The sequence below is a fragment of the Urocitellus parryii genome, chromosome 4, assembly GCF_045843805.1.
Source record: "Urocitellus parryii isolate mUroPar1 chromosome 4, mUroPar1.hap1, whole genome shotgun sequence".
Lineage (NCBI taxonomy): Eukaryota > Metazoa > Chordata > Mammalia > Rodentia > Sciuridae > Urocitellus > Urocitellus parryii.
The window spans coordinates 128,412,595-128,434,863 of NC_135534.1; the positions used below are offsets into that span (position 1 = coordinate 128,412,595).

Here is a 22,269-nt window from a genome sequence, read left to right on the forward strand (position 1 = left end):
GTAGGAAATGGTTTAGAATTAAATATTTCCTTGTTTTCTGATGTTCCCAAATAATTCTTCATCTTCCTGTTATTCTTTTTTTCCCCTCCATTTTTCCCATGCCCCCCCCCACACACACACACATTGTGGATCAGCATCCACTTATCAGAGAAGACATTTGGCCTTTGTTTTTGGGGGGTTGGCTTACTTCCCTTAGAATGATATTCTCCAACTGCATCCATTTGCCTACAAATGCCATACTTGTATGTTCTTTAATGCTGAATAATATTCCATTTTGTGTGTGTGTGTGTGTGTGTGTGTGTGTGTGTATATATATATATATATATATATATATATATATATATATATATAATCACAGTTTCTTTATCCATTCATCTAGAAAGGCATCTAGGTTAGTTTCACAGTTAAGCTATTGTGAATTGAGCTGCTATAAACATTGATGTGGCTGCATTACTATAGTATGCTGATTTTAAGTCCTTTGGTATAGACCAAGGAGTGGGATAGCTGGGTCAAGTTTTTCAAGTTTTCTAAGAAATCTCCATACTGCTTTCCATATTGGTTGCATCAGCAATGTATCAGTGTTCCTTTATTCCCACATCCTTGCCAACACTTATTATTATTTTTTATTCTTGATACCTGCCTTTCTGATTGGAGAGAGATGAAATCTTAGAGTAGTTTTGATTTGCATTTCTCTAATTACTAGATACGTTGAACATTTTTTCATATATTTGTTGATTGATTGTATGTCTTCTGAGAAGTGTCTGTTCAGCTCCTTAACCCATTTATTGATTGGGTTATTTGTTTTTGGTGGTTTTTTTTTTTTTTTTTGATGTTAAGGTTTTTTTAGTTCTTTATACATCCTGGAGATTAGTGCCCTATCTGACACGCATGTGGCAAAAAATTCGCTCCCATTCTGTATGCTCTCTATTCACCTCATTGATTATTTATTTTGCTGAGAAGCAGCTTTTTAGTTTGAATTCATCCCATTTATTGATTCTTGATTCTACTTCTTGCACTTTGGGAGTCTTGTTAAGGAAATCAGGGCCTAATCTGACATGATGAAGATTTGAGCCTACTTTTATGTACTCTATTAGGTGCAGCATCTCTGGTCTCATTTCTAGGTCCTTGATCCACTTTGTGTTCAAATTCCAAGTATTCTACCACTTGATTTAAGAGCCAAGACAGTACTAAGGTTTTGCCAATACACGAAATAATTAGATAGAGATAACCAAGACTAAAAATGTGTTAGGTCAAAATGCAAAATGTGATTTAAGCCATTTTCTTTTAAATTTATTGTAAAATTTAAAGAAAATTTATATTTGGGGTACAACCCTGAGTTCTTTAAATTGAATATTCAGCAATTTTATAATTCTGGCCAGAGAGCTTGAGTCACATATATAATAAAAATGCTTTTAATTTTGATATAGTTTTGAACTTATAGAAAACTTTCAAGAAAAATACAAAGCTGTCATAACAGATTCACCACTGATGTAGTACCTCATGTATTCTATCTCCTGCTCATATACATTTACATGGTGTGTTTAATTTTTGTTTTCATTTTCTGAATCATTTGGAAATAAATCAAAGATGTCACATCCCTTTATTCCTAAATATTCCAATACATGTTTCCTAAGAACCTTCTCTTACATAACCAATTACTAGTACAGTGTGACGCTGAAGCCTAAACTGTTCAAACCTTGGCCTGAATTTACAGAGCTTTAAACACAATTGACCCACCTGATCACACCAGAGGACTTCAGAGGAGAGAACAGAGACAGAGATGAGCACAGTCCTTTTAGTCTGGCTTGCAGTATAACCATTCATTCCCAGTAAAATCAAGAGGACAGGCTAATACTAAGGACTTCTCAAGAGTCAAACTCAACTAAGCAATGGCAAATTTGTTGAGTATTTCAAAGCGCACAGATGAATAAACTGCTTCTCTGACTATGCCATTGTTTTTCCATTTAGTTAACCTTTTTATATTTATCTCACTTTTGCTTTGCTTTCCCCATAATGGAGTGAGCACTTTGGGTACTAATTCAGTTTTGATTCCTCCAGACTTTCTTTCTTTCCAGAACGCCACTCTTTATGGAAATTGGTTTCAGAGGTATGGACTCAAATTATGACTTTTGTCACTTATTAGTTAGGTCCCTTGGAAAAGTCACTCTGTCTCCTGGAAAAGGAGATACTGATACTTCAGGTGAATGGTTGCTGTGAGGATAAAATGGAAACAATGTAAGAACCTAACAGGTACTTACATGCTGTAGTGCTCAACAGCGGTTAGTTCTGTTCCCTTCTTTATTGGTCTACCCCTACTGCCAAGCCCATGCTTCCCAGAATTTTAACAAAAGTGACACAGACAGCCACATAAGCCTTTGATAACAGGTGGGCATTATCCAGATGGCAGGGGCCACGGCCAGACTGGCTTCTGGGAGTGCTCTGGCTGGCCTTTTGTGGTATCTAGTGTTCAGAGGGAGTGTTGAAAAGTAAAGCCTAACTGCAAAAAGACAATTTAAAAAAAAAAACAAATCTCCAAGTACTTGCAATTTGAAATATACTTTTAATGTAAACCCAGAGGCCCACACATACTAGGCACATACTTTACCACTAAGCTGCATCCCAGGCCCAAATATACATCTTCATTGTTTTTTCTTTTCTTTTGGATCATCTGAATAACTGGTGATGGTTAACTGGACTTAACCAGCTTGTAAACCCCCTAGAATTACATTCTTATGCATTTATATATAAATATGTGTATTTAGTATAAATTATTTTATACATTGACTTTTTTAAATATTAATAATATTTATTAAATCAATATTATTTGGTTTACTTATTTATTAAACTACTTCAAGATGAATAGACAAATGTTGATGCATAATACATAAAATGTTCTTTAAAGAAGAGGACAGCCATGGGAATTAAAATTATACTGTAATTTATAATATATATACATACACTGTAACATATAATACATTGTGCTTAGCATCAGCCAAGCATTATATACAATTTTTTTAATTCATTTTATTCCTTTTGGAAATGTTGTCACTAAAAGAGTGACCTCACTATATAACCATATATACATAAGGCAAAGAAAACAATCCCTCACCCTGCATTTTTTTAAACTTTCATACTTTTTTGACATTTAATTTTTAGGCATAGTTGGACACAATGCCTTTATTTTATTTACTTATTTTTGTGTGGTGCTGAGGATCCAACCCAGGGCCTTGCACGTGCTAGGCGAGTGCTCTACTGCTGAGCTTCAACCCCAGCCCCTTAACTTTATACTTTTAATAAACATGGAGTGGTTTGAATTTAGGTTCTCTTTAATGAGCTGGTACACATATGGTCCACGGGTAGTCTTCTTAAACCAACTCTTGGAGGTTAGAATAGGATATAAAAATGACTAGACTAAAAATTCCAGTGATTGGTTTGTCCCACAATAGTTTCAATATTTAAATAAAATTTGAGGAGTACTGTGATTCAAACATCTGAGAGGGGTCAAGGGACAACTTTAGAGTCCTTGGTACAAGGTATTTCTTATTGAACAAGGACTATATATGACCAGGGAGGGATTTTAAATGTCTCATAAAGCTGAGAGAGCCTTTACACCTCATTTCTGATCCCATTTTCTATTTCCAAACTAGGCATCAAGAGTCATTAATTCTGGTATTGCAAGAAAACTTTTCATTAGCTCTGAGAGCTCTTTAAGTACAAGCCTCGGAGCCATGCCATATTAAGTGAAATTTCTCTGGATGTGACCATTGTTTTGGCATTTCAGGATCATGGTTATATGTACAATTTATTCTACTTAGGTTTCAGCTTTTGCTTGTTGCTGGTGTCGTCAGAGAACACAGGCGGATGTTTCGGTATCTTGTACTCAGTGCCCTCACTTGCACAATGATATGCTCTCAAGTGTTTTTGCACTCTTTTCAGACTTTTTGTGCATAGCCAATGGGCAAAAAACACATTAGGTTATTGCATTTTAAAAGATTTCTGCAAAAATGGATGCCATTAAAGGTTTATTAACCCACACAAAGAATGGAAGGCATTTAAGTCAAATTCCTGCAATTATAATCATAAATGGTAAAATGAAGATTTTTCTTTCCTCCTAGAAAGTAAGGATCAGTCATGACCTTAAGCTAGATTGGGTCTCAATTTCATGGAGGTTATAACAGGTTGCAGCAAATGGTTTCTTCCAACAATTTTGCAATGGAAGCTTTCCACATATATGCATTGTTTATCCATACCTCTCTCAATCACTTCCAAATGGGCTTCTTGCCTTTGGTAACACAGTGACTACTAATTATAGCATTTTGTAATTATGGGGAAGAACTAATGAAAATTCCCAAGTCTTATTCATCAGTAAGAAGCATTAAAGGGCTAAAGCATAAAGTTTGAATGGTGTTGAATTATGTGTCAGGAACTATTCCAAGTGTTTTTGAGTACAGTAACTCAGGTTTTAAAAATCCTTTAAAAAGGCAGGCTGGGGATGTGGCTCAAGCAGTAACGTGCTCACCTGGCATGCGCAGGGCGCTAGGTTCAATCCTCAGCACCACATAAAAATAAAGATGTTATGTCCACTGAAACCTGAAAAATAAATATTAAAAAATTCTCTCTCTTCCCTCTCTCTTTAAAAAAAATCCTTTAAAAAGAGCATTATCCGCTTCATTTTATAGATGAAGAATCTGGGGCACAGAGAACACATTTGTTTGCCCAAATTCACATGTCTAGTGACTCAGATCAGAACACATTTTCTGTAAAAGGCCAAGTAATGAATATTTTAGTCTTTGAGCCACACAATCTCTGCCACTCTGGCCTTGTAGACTGATAGCAGCAATAAAAAGTACAGAAATGGATGAGCATACCTGTGTTTCAACCAAACTTTATTTCTGGACAATGAAATTTAAATTTCATATAATTTTCACATGCCAAAAAATATTCTCCCTTTTGATTATTTTTCAACCATTCACAAATATAAAACCTATTCCTAGTTCTCAAGCCATATAAACAGCCAAAAGCTTGAGTTTTGCCTTAAGCTGTAGTTTGACATAATTAAGAGGAAGAACCAGGATTTGAACCCAGAAGCAAACCTTTATATATAGTCTTTATCATGATACTAAAAGTAAGTTAGGACCTTTATAAAACATACAGCTGAATAGGAAGGAGAAAATAACAACCACCAATAAAAACCACAACTCAAAAGTAACCACTAGCAATAGTTGGTATTTTCTCTCATTCTTTTATCCACTGTTTTGCAGTATTAAATTTTATCATTCTGCTTTTTTTAAAGTTTTTTAGCTGTACTTGGACACAATACCTTTATTTTACTTATTTTGTGTGATGCTGAGGATGGAACCCAGTGCCTTGTATGTGCTAGGCAAGCCTTTGCCGCTGAGCCCCAACCCCAACCCCTACCTTTTTATTTATTATAAGCATTTTCATACTTCCACAGAAGCCACACAATTATAATAGTTTGATACATAGTAGTTCAATTTTAAAAGGCTAAAGGGAAATCCTTATTTTGAAAGAATTTTACAGCTCATATTTTCATAAAGCACTTTTTATTAAGTGACCACTTGGTCACCTTTCATTTATCTGCCATTTCTGTTGAGTTGAAGGATTTTTTAAAACAACTCAGCCTGAAGTAGGGATGTAGTGAAATGGCTTTCTAATGACCATTGTTCCTTTATTACCTAGATGACTCTAAACAAAAGGCTAATTTTCCCCACCTCCGTTTTGCTATAGGGACAAACCAGGCAAGGCACTGAAGATAGCAGGAAACAGTTTTATTTGGCTGCAGCCAGGTTCAGAGGGTACAGCCTTTGCTGTAATCAATCAATCCCCTGAAACCCGAGTTCAGGGAGTTTCAGAGTTTTATACTCGGCATGTAAGGGGAGGGGCTCAGAAGTTCACAGTCTGCAGAAGTTCACATAATGCAGCTTTTTCTTTCACTGTTCTGGGCATGTTAACTCTTCAAGGACAACACCTGAGAAGGGGAGAGCTTCTTCTCCCCTTTCTTTCCTCCCCCTGCCAGCTGTTACCATGGAACCCAATTGTAACTTATCTTAAAAATGTAGACATCTCTGTGAAGCCCAGCTCAAAGCCAGAGGCCTTTTTGCACATTTCTTCAAAGTACTATATTGGATGCGTTTGTTTTTTGTTGTTGGTGGTGTTTGTTTTTTTTTATTAGTTTCTCAAGACAATACAGTGATCTTGACATATCATACATTTGATTCAAATAGGGTATAACTCTCATTTTTCCACATGTACAGATTGCAGGATCACATTGGTTATACATCCATGTGTATACATACAGCAATCCTAGTGTCAGTTGTATTCTGCTGCCCTCCCTATCCTCCCTCCCCTCCCCTCCCCTCTCATCACTATTCTCTACCCATTCTACTGTGACACTTATCTTTGGATGCATTTGTGATAACTAGTAAGGGGGTGTTCAGCACCTGGAGTGCTGTTATTTTCTCAGCCAGTGGCCAAGTAAAAAGGGTGAAAGGAAAATAGGAAGTTTATCTACATTGGACTCTTTTTCAGAGATTCTTTTGCTGACAGCCCTAAAATTAGTCATGGTGAAGAGGGCTTTTCTGTGGAGAAAGGGGGTACCACTTCAGTTTGTCCAAGTGTAAGACAGAGATAGTTGTATACACTGCACCTAACTTGTGCCTGGCTCACAGTAGTTGATAACTTGATAGGAACCAATTCTTACTTTCCCTGCTCTACCAACAACACTCCTTCCCTCAACACTATTCACAAGAAGAGAGCTATTTCACTAAGGTCTACAGAGAAAGTATCACGCCTGTGCACCACAAAAGTCTTCTTTCCAGAAGTAAACATGGAAAGCCCCAAGGATGGAAATCATTAGAAGGATAAAAGAGGTGGGTGGGCCTGAACCAGAAGCCTCCACTCCACCCTTCTGGCCCCTCTGGCCCCACCCAATCTGGTTTCAGCCCAGGTCATTCCGGAGATTATTATAGAAGTTTCCAAACTGAAGCAATGTCCAGATTTCCGCCACGGCAGCTGGCATTTTGACATAAGCAGAGACTGTTTTCTTTTACCCAGGTACCGAGGACCTTCAGATAGGACATCAGAGAATTCAGAGCCCAGACAGCTGGTGAACAGAACATGGAGCTGACAAGTACAGCAGCCCCCAAAACTGAGGGTTACAGCAATACTGGCTGCCAGGTGAGCAGAACTTTCTTCTTCTGTTTTAAACCAAATAAATGGAAAAAAAAAATGCTCTTTCCTTACCCGCTTGGCAAGTTTCTTAAACTTAAGCAGTGGGATTACTGGGCCACTGTCAAGAATTTTAATGGCACATTTAGCCCACTATTTTCTTCTTGGGTTCTTTTGTGTTGACAAACCTGAAAAGTCTCTTTTAATGACTTAGGGTTGATCCAGACTTGCTCTGTTACTAGGAAACTTGCTCTGTTACTCCTCCCTTTTTTCCCTCTCTGGCTCACAACATGGTTGCAGTATTTACCTGCAGGCATCCTTCCAAAGAATGGGTGGAATTCCATCTTGAATAGAGCAAGCCTCTCAGAACTCCTTCCTTCTAAACTAGGTCCCACAGCCCCTGTCTGATAGTGGCCCTGGTGCCTGCCCCAGAACAGACTCTTGTCATCCACCCAAACTCACTAAGTGATTAATGCTGCTCATCCCAGGGATTGGTGCCACAGTCCCAGAAGGAGGCCTATTAAAAACACCAGGCAGGGTTGGGGTGTAGCTCAGTGGTGGGGTGTAGCTTGCTTAGCATGCTCAAAGACCTGGATTCCATTCTCAGTGCTTCCTTAATGAATTAATTTAAAAATTAATTATCCCTTTTAAAAAAAGGCTATTCCAATTTGGTGTAGGATGGGGATTTTCAGAGTTGTTCCTAGGTGTGCTTCTTTTCCTGCCCTGACACTTAGCATGAGAACTTTGGGAAAGACACAAAATCTGCAATGAGCATGTGTGAGCAGCCCCTTGGGCCTCATCATCACTAGAAGGACAAAACAGAACTTCTGGGTTCTGTTTAAGAAAAAATAAGAAAAGAAGAAGAGGGAAAAGGACTTTGACGTGAACCCTGATTCTATCTATAAGTTACTATCTCTCTGAGTCCCAGTTTGTCTATTCAATAGTCACAGGGATGTCCATCTGATAGTAAATGGGAGGAAAAACTTCTACCCTTTCAGGTACAATTCCTAAGGCCTGTGAATTAAACAAATGAAAACTGAGTTAACAGGAGAGAAGTATTACAAATTTTAGTAACTTTTTAAATTTCACATGGGAACCTCACAAAAAAAGTGAAAAGCCCAAAGAAGCAGTTAGTCTTGAGAGTTTATGTATCATTTTAACAAAGGGTGTCACATTCGGAGAAGTGACTAGACAAAGGAAAGAGGTTTGGGGCTGTTCAGGCCAATAAATTTTGGGAAAGCAACTTGGAAATATATGGCAGGGGGGACGACTAATGGAAGATAAAGCTGATTCTGGGAAGGTTTGCTTTCCACACTTACCGCCTGGTGAAAAGTGTTGTACTCCTCTTCCTTTTATGGGACAAAGGGACAAGGGAAATAATATGCCTTGCTTTTAGGAAGATGAGGGAGGGCAGAGTGCTCACTCATATCTGCTCCTTCTCAGTCACCTTAGTTCAAAATATTCTTCTGTGAGAATGGCATGTTTTAAAAGTGGCATACCTTGGTCCCTGTATGAATATTAAATGATGGAAGGGAGCACCAAGTATGAAACCTGTTATAAGTTAAGAGAGTGAAATGAGGGGCTGCATGGGGGCAAAGCAGGTGTAATAGTGAGAAAAAAGCTGGTGCATATCTCTGGATCTTGTATTTACCAGTGCTAAGAAGGGACAGCAATTCAAGAAGGCAGGAGACACTGTTTTTGCCCTTGAGAAGGAGAGCAGGGAGCCTGATGTGGTGGTGCACACTTGTATCCCAGCTGCTCAGGAGGCGGTGGCAAAGGATTGAGAGTTCAAAGCCAGTCTCAACAACTTAGCAAGGTCCTAAGCAACTTAGTGAGACCTTGTCTAAATAAATAATAGCAAGGGCTGGGGATGGGACTTAATGGTTAAGCATCCCTGGGTTCAATCCTGGTACCAATAATAATAATAATAACTAAAAGAAGTAATAATAATTAAAAGAAGAGGAGGAAATGGAAGAGAAGAGGAGGAACAGGAAGAAGAGCAGGCTAGAGGCTTGCACCAAATCACTTTGCCTCTATCCCATCCAACCCTTTCCATTCTCTTGAATCATAATAAGTCTTAATTTGTAAATAAATATATAGTTGGCACTGGGCGGTCTGTGGAGTCCATGACAGCATACAGAGGGAGAGAGAACTGCAGTTAGGACTTAACAAATGGGCAGGCATTTTCCAGGCAAGCAGGAAGGGGTGGGTCCACAGAACACTGCAGGCAAAGAGAACTGTCCCAGAGCCTAAAAGAGAAGAGCATGTGTCTGGGGTGGGGAACAGGAGGCAGGGGACAGTACAGGCTGGTGCCAGATCATGTGGCCTCCATGTGTGCTGAGGCATGAGAGAGGGAATCACTCAAAACTACGATGACCAAATTATTTTTTAAGTGAGCCTAGTGGCCCTCTTGAAGGTGAATGAAAATGGAGAGAGATTCGTGTGCAGTTGGGAGATCAGTTAGGAAGTCAGTATAATCATCCAGATGAGGCCTAAGGCAGTGGACACATGCAGGGACGAGGTGCTAACACAGGTAAGAGGCTGTTCCTCAGGGGCCATCTGGAGTCAGGATCAGGGTCTGAGCGCTGCTCTGGCTCTCAGCCCTCCATCTTCTCCTGTAGGGTAAGATAGTAATGGTACCTCAGGATTGTTGAGGGAATTAACTGAGGTAATACACATAAAAAGTGTTTGTAACACAGATATACACATTTATGAAAAACAGTGCCCAGCACATAGTACAGGCAAAATAATAGTAGCTCTTGGTGTTGGGATTGATTAATGAGTGAGGAGTCAGTATGAGATGTCAACCTGGAAGTGCTTGCCTTTTTTAGACAGAAGATCTTTCTTTTCTTTTTTTAAAATTCTGTTTGTTTGGTCGTTTTGGTTTTAGGGTTTGTTTTGTTGTTGTTTTCATTTTTTCCCCCTCTTTTCCCTCTCTCGCGTGCTCTCTCTCTCTCATTAGAATAAGGAACAGAATGAGTTTCATCTGAGGCTGTTGGTTGAAATTTGAGAGATTCCAGGCATTTTGACAAGAGTGTAGATCAAGTAGGGAGTTTGTGGTGCACATCCACCTGGAACCTCAATCACACAGATTTGGAGGCTGTTAGCACGGAGATGGGCAAGGGTGTGGGTAAGACCACCACAGAAGGAAACCTGGGACATACCAGAGTTTAAAGAGTGGGAGTGCAGAGAAGGAAGCAGAGAGAGCCACAGGTAGGGACAGAGAAGCAGAACCAGGAGAGAGAGGTGTCTGGAGAAGTCAAGGAAGACAGAACTAGAGGGTTCATCGGAAAGACCCCTGGGGTGGCGGGGGGCAGGCATGGAAGAGGCCACAAACTCATTGCATTTGCCAAATAATAGGTTACTGGTGACCTGGGGCTGGGGGTGAAGAGGGGAAATTTGTGTTATGTGTGGGTATTAGACTAGGGAAAAAATGAAGGCAGCATGTATGCTCCTCTGGCAGGGGTAAGAGGAAAAGGGGAGAGGGTAATTTAAATTGTTATTATTGTAAAAAATAACATACATAAAACAAATAAAACCAAGTATACAACTATTTTTGGTACTACAGATTAAACCCAGGGGTGCTTAAATACTGAGCTAAGTCTCCAGCCATTTGTTATTGTTGTTGTTGTTGTTGTTTTGGGGTTTTTGTTGTTGTTGTTGTTGTTTGTTTTTTTGAGACAGGGTCTTATTAAGTTGCTTAGGGCCTTACTAAATTGCTGATGCTTTGGGATCCTCCTGCCTCAGCCTCCCAAGCCCATGGGATTACAGGCATACACTAATACACACAATTACCAGATATACGACTTCTTAAAAAGTGAACTGTGACTCAGATCAGAGAACAGGGATTGATATCCCTCAGTAGCCCCATCCCTGCACATGCTCACTAGTACCTCCCTCCCCAACTCCACCCAGGACTAACCACTGCCCCAACTTGTTTTCCTAGTCCTCAACTTCTGAGTCCCCAAAGCAGCACTTGTTTTTTTGACTTTATATAACCAGAAACCTACAAAATATATTCTTTGCTTATCTTTGAACATACATGAAATTAAGCAGGATGAATTCTTTTGTATCTGGCTTCTTTTGCTCCGTTTTCAGCCATGGTGTTACAAGTGACCGCAATTATCCAGTTTTAAGAATACATAGTCCTCTGTCTGGTAAATATTCCACAATTGATAATTTTACCCTGTGGACATGGTTGTTATTACAGTTGAAGTTTTTTGGAACTTCTACAGAAAACACAGCTGTGAATGCTCTTGGACATGCTTTCTGGAGCACTGTGACAATTTAATCAGGATTGTGCTCAGGAGTAGAATGGTTAGATCATCAGAGTACATATACACTTTCAACTCTTACTAATAATGCCAAACTGTTTCCTAAATGACTGAACCAATTTACATGTCCATCAGCAGAGCGTGAGTTCCTATTTATCCTCCACATCTTCACCAAAATTCAAATGGATTTTTAAATTTCAGCCATTTTGGTGGGTGTGTGGCCATACAGTCATGCATCAATCAACAGCGTCCTTCATACATCATTAGGCAATTATGTTGGTGTGCAAACATCCCAGAGTGGACTTAAGTGAAACTCCATGGTGTAGGCCAATTACTTGTCCTGGCCTCTTGATTCAATTGAGATGTAATAAACTCAAGGTATACAACGTTGCTTCCAGTGTAACAGCACACTGTACAGTACACATTTCTATCTTTCTATTTTTTTTCTTTGTAATCACAAAGACCATGCTCTTAAAATAACAACAAAAAAAGGATAGTATAGTATATATATAAACCAGTAGCAGTCTTTGTCATCATCATCATTATTATCATGCACTGTACCTCGTTGTGTGCACTGCACTTCTCCACACTGGCAGTGCAATCCATTTGTTTACACCAGCATTATTACAAACACAGGAGTGATTCCTCACACTGTGAAATCATAATAGCTACAACATCACAGGTTAATAGGCATTTTTTAGCTCTACTTTCGTCCTTTGGGACCACCATCACATATGTGGTCTGCCATTGACCCAAACATCATTATGCAGCACAGGACTGTACGTCATTGAGGTTTAAGTTAACTTTTCCCATGTTATTGATCATCTCATGCCAACTTTATAAAATACCTGTTCAAGTCTCCTGCCCATTTTCTCTACTGGATTTTTCCTTTTTCTTTGTGATTTGAAAAAGTTACTTAAGTGTTCTGGCTACAAGCCCTTTGGCAGTTATGATTTGCAAATGTCTTCTATCACCCTAAAGATGTCTTCCAGTCTTTAATGATTTATTTTGATGAACAAAAGTTAGTCATATCATGGTCCCATTTGTCAGTTTCTTCTCTTTTCCTTTTCTTGCTTAGGGAAGTGGCTGAGTAGGGTGTGGCATGTGTCTGTAATGCCAGTGACTAAGAGTTTGAGGCAGGAGGACTGCAAGTTGGAGGCTAACCTGGGCAACTTAACAAAACCCTGTCTCAAAATTTAAAAAAAAATAAAAAGGACTAGGGAGATAGCTCAGTGGTAGAGCTTCCCTAGATTCAATAATTAGTATCACAAAATAATAACAATTACAATAATAATAATGATTTTTAAAAATTTTAAAGCTTCTTATTTTCACATTGAGGTCCCTAGTCCCCTTGAAATTGAGGTTAATATGTATTGTAAGGTGAGAGTCAAGTTTTTTTGCTTTTCCTGAATTTATTTATTTATTTATTTATTTATACATACCAGGGACTGAATCAAAGGACAATTAATCAGCCCTTTTTAGTTTTTACTTTGAGACATGGTCTCATCAAGTTGTTGGGGCCTCACTAAATGGCTGAGGCTAGTCTCAAACTTGTGATCCTCCTTCCTCAGCCTCCCAGGCACTGGGATTATAGGCATAAGCCACCATACCCAGGTGAATGTCCAATATTTCAGCATAACTTTCTCAAAAATTTTTTCTCCCCACTCCATAAATAGTTCTCAAGTATTCATATTTGGGGAAGGCTTTTATTTAGAATAAGGTGACTAAAAGTTGTTTCCAAGCTAAAAGAAGGAAAGGAAGATCCGGAGAAGAGGAGAGGAGGTTAACAGGAAAGGAGGTTACCTACATCTCAGAATCTTTAAAGATGAAAATTCAGGCAAGTTTTTGAAAGAGCACTTTTATTAAGGTTCCCTTAGGGTTCCATCTCTAATGCCCTCCCCCCAAAAAAGCATCACCTTGCTACAGATGCCCCTCAGAGGCACAGAGACTGCTGGCTCTGGAAGAATGATCGTTCTGAAAGAACAATCAAGGCTTGCCATCAGAGAAAATTCCCATTTTTTGTGGAACAGCTCTGCATATTTATAGAGCCGGGGATGGTTTGACAGTTATGACAGTTTAATGGTTGAAGGGTTTGACAGTTGGCATGAGGTGCTTTTTGATTGGTGGGTAAGGATCATGTGAGCCAGAAGGGCTAGTCTGATTGGTGGGTAAGGATCATGTGAGCCAGCAGTGCTCACCATTGGATGGCAGGATCATGTGAGAAGCAGGCCTCACCATTGGACGGCTCTTCTTGGGGGATGGGGAAGTTAGTCTTTTGAGCTGGGGCTACTGCCAACATTCTCCCCTCTTTGTAATTAAATGAGAGTGGGCTTCGACTCATTCTAGCTGCTTCCTGCTGAAATGGGGCTGTGTGGGAGAAAGATAGGAGGGAAGTAAGGAGCCCCCACAGGAGGGCATAGAAGACCGGTATAACTTCAGGAACCAGATCAATGAAGGTTCCTTGCCACCACAGATCCATGATGATGTCAGTCCATTTGGCATAGGTCTCAACTGGAAGTATCATCAGTAGCCAGGAGTTGGTAATTCCTGAGGAGAAGCTGGTTAAAAGCTTGATTAGAAATTTTTTACCCACCTGAGTCTGAATGAACTTTATGATAAAGGGAAGGAACAGGCACAGGGAGTTTTTATAGCCCAAATCTAATGGGGTCTCTGGGTCTGCAAGCTGCCTTGTTGGCACAAGGAGGGTTAAGTGTTTAGCCTTGAGCGGGGGCTTGGGTGTTTGGGCTTGAAGCAAACAGATGATAAAGAACCAGACAGAGGGTTTGAGAAGCCAGGTCATCCTGCAGCTAACTTTGTTTGGCATGACCTGCAGAACAGCCTGTCCTGCACCTAACATCCCCAATTCCATTCTTCATTCCTAGCTTCCTCCCCTCTCTATTAAGGCTGCTCTTCAAACTTTCTCCTAACCGGGTGTACCAGCTTGCTTCTCTCTTTGCCTTTCTCGAAGGCGGCCAAGGGAGCACTGTGGCCCATTGTTACCATATTTCCCTTTGAGAGCAGTCAGCTCTCTCCAGGTTTTATGTAAAACACCTCAACTTTAAATACTGATACTTGAAATTCTTACAAAACTAGGAGGGTAAACAAAACACACATGTTCCTCCTTAGGCCCAGAAGGCAACTGGTAAAGTGTTCTCTTATGATCACACTTATTCAGGGGTTACCATGCTCTGGACATCTAAATGGTTTGTCAGAAGGACAACACACAACAGTCCCACTACCGGCCAGATTCAAGCAAGTGTGTGTTTGTGGGGGGGGTCTGGCTGGTGGGGACCCTTAGGGTCACTTGCCTTGAGTCTTCAGACATAGGGCAAAGAGAAAACCCAAGAGGGGCCAGAAATGAGGGGGAGCATTGACAAGAGTACTTAATGACAGGTGACGATTGTTGGTGGCTCTTCTGATGAAGGTGTAGGAGTGCCGGGCTTAAGTCTGGAAATATGAATCCATGGGTAAGTTGGTTATTAGGTAGTTTGAGTTTGGCTGCCAAGGGAGTGCACATAGTCACCTAAGCAGGACCCTCCCACTTTGGTTTTAGAGGGGGCTTTTCCCTGGTGGGCAATAGTAAACAAGTTGACCAGGTGTTAAAGAAGTAGGGTTTTGAGAGAGACTGGGGTCAGGAAGAAGCCAGTCTTGATAGCACCAGAGTTCATAGCATAGATGGAAGAGGAGGGGCAGGGCATAGGTTTCAGAGATGGGTAGGGGTTCTGTAGGCAGAATGAGGGGATGGCCATACATGACTTCCAAAGGTGAGAGATTAGAAGGCTTCTTTGGCAAGGCCCTAATGCACAATAAAGCCAAGGGGAGCACCTTTACCCAGTGAGCTTGGTGAGCTTGGTGAGGGTCCCTTTAAGGGACCGATTGGTCCTTTCAACCTTTCCAGAAGCCTGGGGGCAGTAAGAGCAATGGAAATGCCAAGGGAGTGATAGCATGTGAGCCAGTCACTGAGTTATCTGCGAGGTGAATTCTGGGCCGTTGTCTGATTGGATAGAAGTGGGTATCCCGAAATGGGGGATTATGTGAGTCAACTACCATAGAGGCCTGCTTTTTAGAAGTGGTAAAGGCTTGTTTTTTATGTGGGGCATGTTGGTGAAATCAATCTGCCAGTCTGAAGCCGGGGTGTGACCGCGGGCCTAATGAGAAGGGAAAGGTTTAGGTTTTAATGGAGTATTGATATTGGTTCTCTAGCAGATCTGAAAAAGCAGAAGTTATCTTTTGCTGGAGGGTCTTATCACATGGGGAAAGGGTGAAAAAGAAGTGAAGGAAAGTAGTGAGACTCTGTGGACTAGAACAGAATAGAGAGTGAAGAAACTGGAAGAGTTGTTGCGGATCTTTGGGGCGATCCCCAGTGATAATGAAGAGTAGCGGAGAGGAGGTAAAGCTCTGGAGGGCAGCTGATCTAGCTGCTTGATCGGCCTTGGAATTCCCCATAGTAGTAAGGGAGGAGTCAGTTTGGTGGGCCTTGCAATGGATTATTCCCAATTGGGAAGGCAGCCTGGAGGCTCGTAGTAGGCCAGAAATAAGTGTGGAATTAATGACTGCCGTCCCTCTGGTGGTCAATAGCCCCCTTTCTTTCTCCGTGGGAGATCAGGATATGGAAGACATATTTGGAATCTGTATATTTCCCTCTGCTAGCTCACATGCCCTTGTGGCAGTGGTGAGTTCAGCTTGTTGGTTGGTGGTATTGGGTGGGAGAGGTTTTGCCTCTATGTTGGATGAGAGGGAAATGACAGCATACCCTGCCAATTTAACCCCTTTGTGTATAAAGGAGCTACCATCTGAGAACCAGACGGGGTCCAAAGAGGGCAGGGGTCCCTCAGAAATGGTGATAGGGCAGGGTAAAATCATCTCTAATACCTCCATGCATTTGTGGATGGGATCTTTTGAGGGAGATGATGGGAGGAGGGAGGCAGGGTTTAATGGAGAGCAGGGCTGAAAAGAGATGGAGGGATTTTCAAGGAGAGACAAGGAGGGATAGAACCCTGGAAAGAGGAAGTAACTGTAGCCCCTTATAAGTGAGGATATCCTTTAGATGGTGAGGAGATGAGATGTTAGCAAGGAGCCAAAGGTAAGCTTGTGTGCTTCTTTCTGGAGATCATGGGCTGCTGCTAGGGCTCTGAGACATGGAGGCCAGCCCCTGATGGTGGGGTCAAACTGTTTAGATAGGTAGGCCACTAGTGCAAATGTGGGGCCATATTCCTGACCCAGAATGCCCAGACTTTGTCCCTGTTTTTACATAGAGGGTGAAGGGTTGGGAGAGGTCAGAGAGATGCAAGGCAGGTGCCCAGAGGAGGGCTTTTTAAAGGGCTTCCCTACTGCTGGGAGTAGGGGTTCATCTTGGGGGCCCTTGGCCAGATTATATAGCAGCCTGGCAAGGAGGGAGAAATTCAAAAGTAATCCAGGCCTTGAAGTACCCAGCCAAACCCAAGAAGGAGAGTCATCTTTAGTCTTTGGTGTAGGTGTAGACACAATAAGCTGTTTTCTGTCTGCTGTAATGGCCTTTTTCCCTTGAGAGATAGAGAACCCTAGATACATACTATTTGGGCCTTTTGTGGAGAGGCCCGATATCCCTTTAAGGCCAAGAAATTAAGTAGGAGAACTGTGTCATCTGTTGAGTGCCCTTTGGACAGGCTAGAAGAATTTGTAGAGGTTTGCAAGAGGTGCAGAGAGCAGGATTGGATCGGAGAAAGAAGAAAGCCTGGAAGAGATCTCTTAGAATGGAGGGATCCAGGGACCCAAAAGGGGGCCAACTGCTTTGGTTGTCTAAGGGATAAGTGGGCCAGGCCTGGGTGCTATATTTGTTCCAAGAGGCATTGTAGGGGGGAGTCGACTGGCAGAGAGGACACATTACCCATGTAAGGAGGAGGGAAGAGGACACAGAGAAGGAGGAAACTGATTTATTGGCAAAAGGGGCGTCCCTGCTAGAGCCAAAAAATCAGGAGTGCCTAAGTAGCAGGTTTGAGCTGCAGAGATTGGTCATCAACGAATCCTGACAGTCGAAGCTCTTGTCCTGGATGGAGCCAGAACCATGGGAGACCTTGACCAAGACTTTTCGGGAACCCCTCCTGGAGAGGCCGGATACTCCCAGGGCTGGAAAGAGAGGAGAGGAAGGAGTGGGTAAACGTCTCTCTAGCGGCCGAGTCTTAAAGGTGAGAGGACTAGGACTTTCGAAACTGCCCAAGGAAGGAGTCCCTGAGGACCACCGTAGCCTTAAAGGCTGTGGTGAGGTGCTTTCCTCCCCGCAGGTGGGCAAAGAGATTTGCCAGACGATTATCAACATATTGCAAGAGGGTGGATTTGGGCACTGGGGGTGAAAATATTGGAGGTTGGAGGCCAAGGTTTGTCCAAAGAGGTGTGGACTATCTCAAAATCCCTGAGGAAGGACAGTCCAGGTTAAAGGCAAAAAGATATCCTTTAAATCTATGACTGAGAAGTGGGTGGCAGTGTGGGGGATCTGAGACAGCAGAGTTTATGGGCTGGGAACCAAAGGATATATGGGCCTAAAGGAGGTGTTGATGAGTCAGCTTTTTTACCGCTAGTATGGGAGTATTGTAAAGGGAATGAGCAGGACCGAGGTACCCCTGGCTAAGAAGGTCCTGAATAATAGGTTGTAGGCCCAGAAGAGCTTTTGTGGACAGGGGTATTGAGCCTGATTGGGGAAGGTGTTAGGATCTTTAAGATGAATGTTAACTGGTGGGCAGGAAATGGTGGAGGGGGTGTGGGTATCCCATACAATTGGGTCAACCACGTTAGTATGGTATTTCATGTCAGCCTCACAAGTGGAACAGAATGGCCAGTCTTCTACCAAAAGGGCCAGAAAAGATGAATAGGCAAATTCTGGGGCCTGACTGATGCCAGGAGCCCGGATGTTGATTGTTGTTTTGAATTTAAAGAGAATATCTCGGCTGAGCAAAGGAACTGGACATTGGGGCATAACTAGGAACGTCTGAGAGAATGGGAAGTTGTCTATGGAACAATGGAACAGAGTAATAGGGGAGTCTTTCTTAGATAATTGGTCTTTCCTCCTACCCCGACAATAGGAGAGGTGAATGGTACTGTTTGCCCCCAGAATTCTGTCAGGACTGAAAAGGTAGCCCTGATGTCAAGGAGAAAGTCAACCTTGCGTCCATCCACCTAAATCCGCACCCTGGGTTCCTGTCTATTGATTGTTATGGCCGGGGACAAGGACCCAAGGCACCGTCAATCGATTGCCATGCCCAGAAGGTCAGAGGGTTCCCTGGCCATAGGCCTCCTACAGGATCTGGGACAGTCAGAGCCCCAATGACCTTGTTGTTGACATTTAGGGCATGGAGTACGTGGAGTGCATGGTGCGGGGCATGCCCTGGCCCAATGTCCCTCCTTGCCACACTTGAAACAGGCACGGGGGGGGGGGGTTCGGTGATGGGCAGTGACCCGAGGAAGCACCCTGCAGGGTCTGGGCGGGCATAAAAACCTTAAAGGCTACCGCCAAGATCTCAGTCTGGGGGGTGGCAGAGCCTTATTCAAGCCCAGATGTCAGGGTAGCTCTGTGAGAGGAAATATGTCATAAGGACATGATGGAAATCTGGGGTTTTGGGATCTAGGTTACTGCTGAAGGGCTTTTATAAGCTGATCTAGAAATTCCAATGGGGTCTCTTATAATTTTTTGGAAATTGATGGCTTTATGTGCCACTTTTTTTGAGCCCAGCAATAATACACGTGGAGAATCAGTCCCTACTCTGTATGCCAGCTTGTGTATTACCCAGTTGGGAGTTTGATCTGGGGCAGCAAGTGGCCCCGGAGGGTGATTGGGATTAACTCGGTGAGTTTCATCTGCATGGGCTCTGGCAAGTTCCCAGATTCTGTTACGTTCCTCAAGAAGGAAAGTATTAGCCAATAACATATATGTGAGGCTATAAGCCTGGAGGACCCATTGAAACTCTCTTCTGTGGTGAATGAGCCCAACCTTAGCTCGAGTTGTGTGAGGTCATTCATAGAGAATGGGACATGTACCAGGATAATTACCTCAGGTCCAGCAACCTCTCTTAAGGGGGCTATGGTTTGTGGGACTAGGGAATGGGACCTAGTTTGGGGGGAACTAAAGGTGTCGGCCAAGTCAAAGGGAGCACCTGAGGGCTGGACAGAGCCAATGGGGGAGGTTGGTAGGGAGGGGGTTGATCTGCTGGATAGGTAGGGGTGAGAATGAAGAAGAGAAAAAGCCTCAACATAGGGAATCTCCTTCCACTTTTTCTAGCACTCACAGAAATTAAACAGATATCTGAGAATTGCGGGGTCTAGGGATCCTCCTGGGCGCCTTTGACTTTGATTGTCTAATTGATAGTAAGGCCAATCTTGTGTGCAGAATTTAATAAGGGTGAGTCTGCAGGGAGGGAAGAAGAGGCCCCCATAGTTCAGGAGAGGGACAAGGGTGGTTAAGAGAGAGAGAGGAGTGCCTGTTCTTCCACCCCTCAGGACCTCCCGTTCATGAAACGGGTTCCAGAGAGTCCACCGTGACCATGAAGGTCATGGTGGGGTGCGTTCTCTCCTCCAGATCGGGCGTCAGAGGTTTGCCAGACAATCACGGTCAAATCCCCTGCGAAGCCCGTCTGAAGTTGGATACCCAATAGGGGAACTCACCTACTGAAGAGCCAGTGTTGTGTGAGTAGCAGCAGCACTCAAAAGAGTGGATGAGGATGGCAAGCCTTGAAAGAGGGGGCTCTTGAGCAGCGAGGCATTCCCATACTGGGTTTTGGCACCAATGAAAGAATGATCAAGGCTTGCCATTGGAGAAAATGCCCGATTATTGAGGAACAGCTCTGCATATTTATAGAGCTGGGGGTGCTTTGACAGTTATGACAGTTTAATGGTTAAAGGGTTTAACAGTTGGCATGGGATGCTTTTTGATTGGTGGGTAAGGATAATGTGAGCCAGCAGGGCTAGTCTGATTGGTGGGTAAGGATCATGTGAGCCAGCAGTGCTCACCATTGGATGGGAGGATCATGTGAGCCCTTCCCTCCCTTCATCCCTCTCTACCTCATCTACTGTTGTTCAATTCTCTCCCTTGTTCCCCCCCCTTTCCCCTCACAACCTCTTCTATGTAATTTTGTGTAACATTGAGGGTCTCCTACCATTTCTATATGCTTTCCCTTCTCTCTCCCTTTCTCTCCCCCCACTCATCTTTGTTTAATGTTAATCTTTTCCTCATGCTCTTCCTCCCTGTTCTGTTCTTAGTTGCTCTCTTTATATCAAAGAAGACATTTGGCATTTGTTTTTTAAGGATTGGCTAGCTTCGCTTAGCATAATCTGCTCTAATGCCATCCATTTCCCTGCAAATTCTATGATTTTGTCATATTTATTGCTGTGTAGTACTCCATTGTGTATAGATGCCACATTTTTTTATCCATTCATCTATTGAAGGGCATCTAGATTGGTTCCACAGTCTAGCTATTGTGAATTGTGCTGCTATGATCATTTATGTGGCAGTATCCCTATAGTATACTCTTTTAAGATCCTCAGGGAATAGTCCGAGGAGGGCGATAGATAACTGGGTCCAATGGTGGATCCATTCCCAGCTTTCCCGGGTATCTCCATACTGCTTTCCAAATTGGCCTTACCAATTTGCAGTCCCACCAGCAGTGTACAAGTGTACCCTTTTCCCCACATCCTCGCCAATACTTATTGTTGTTTGACTTCCTAATGGCTGCCAATCTTACTGGAGTGAGATGGTATCTTAGGGTGGTTTTGATTTGCATTTCTCTGACTGCTAGAGATGGTGAGCATTTTTTCATGTACTTGTTGATTGATTGTATGTCCTCCTCTGAGAAGTGTCTGTTCAGGTCCTTGGCCCATTTGTTGATTGGGTTATTTGTTATCTTATTGTTTAATTTTTTGAGTTCTTTGTAATACTAGGATACTAGGTTCTTTGGATACTAGGGCTCTATCTGAAGTGTGAAGGGTAAAAATTTGTTCCCAGGATGTAGGTTCCCTATTTACCTCTCTTATTGTTTCTCTTGCTGAGAAAAAACTTTTTAGTTTAAGTAAGTCCCATTTATTTATTCTTGTTATTAACTCTTGGGCTATGGGCATCCTATTAAGGAATTTGGAGCCCGACCCCACAGTATGTAGATCGTAGCCAACTTTTTCCTCTATCAGATGCAGTGTCTCTGATTTGATATCTAGCTCCTTGATCCATTTTGAGTTAACTTTTGTGCATGGCAAGAGAAAGGGATTCAGTTTCATTTTGTTGTATATGGATTTCCAGTTTTCCCAGCACCATTTGTTGAAGATGCTATCCTTCCTCCATTGCATGCTTTTAGCCCCTTTATCAAATATAAGAAAGTTGTAATTTTGTGGATTGGTTTCTGTGTCCTCTATTCTGCACCATTGGTCCACCTGCCTGTTTTGGGACCAGTACCATGCTGTTTTTGTTACTATTGCTTTGTAGTACAGTTTGAACTCTGGTATTGCTATACCTCCAGATTCACACTTCCTGCTTAGAATTGCTTTTGCTATTCTGGGTCTTTTGTTTTTCCATATGAATTTCATGATTGCTTTATCTATTTCTACAAGAAATGCCATTGGAATTTTAATTGGCATCGTATTAAACCTGTAGAGAACTTTGGGTAATATCGCCATTTTGATGATGTTAGTTCTGCCTATCCATAAATAGGGTACATTTTTCCATCTTCTAAGATCTTCTTCTATCTCTCTCTTTAGGGTTCTATAGTTTTCATTGTATAAATCTTTCACCTCTTTTGTTAGGTTGATTCCCAAGTATTTTATTTTCTTTGAGGATATTGTGAATGGAGTGGTT

The 22,269-nt window shown here is 42.1% G+C and overlaps 1 protein-coding gene across 4 annotated transcripts in view; it reads left to right on the plus strand.

The window, feature by feature from the left end:
* The window catches only part of LOC113199507 (solute carrier family 28 member 3-like), a 121,786-nt gene that overhangs the window by 23,850 nt on the left and 75,667 nt on the right, over positions 1-22,269 (plus strand). For 3 of the 4 annotated variants that reach the window (XM_077796994.1, XM_077796996.1, XM_077796995.1), the window contains exon 3: positions 7,075-7,197. In XM_077796994.1, the coding sequence (XP_077653120.1) occupies positions 7,138-7,197 (60 nt within the window). In that variant the 5' untranslated portion in view covers positions 7,075-7,137. Of the gene's footprint in view, positions 1-7,074; positions 7,198-20,047; positions 20,115-22,269 lie in introns of those variants that run through there. The other variant, XM_077796997.1, reaches the window with a different exon arrangement.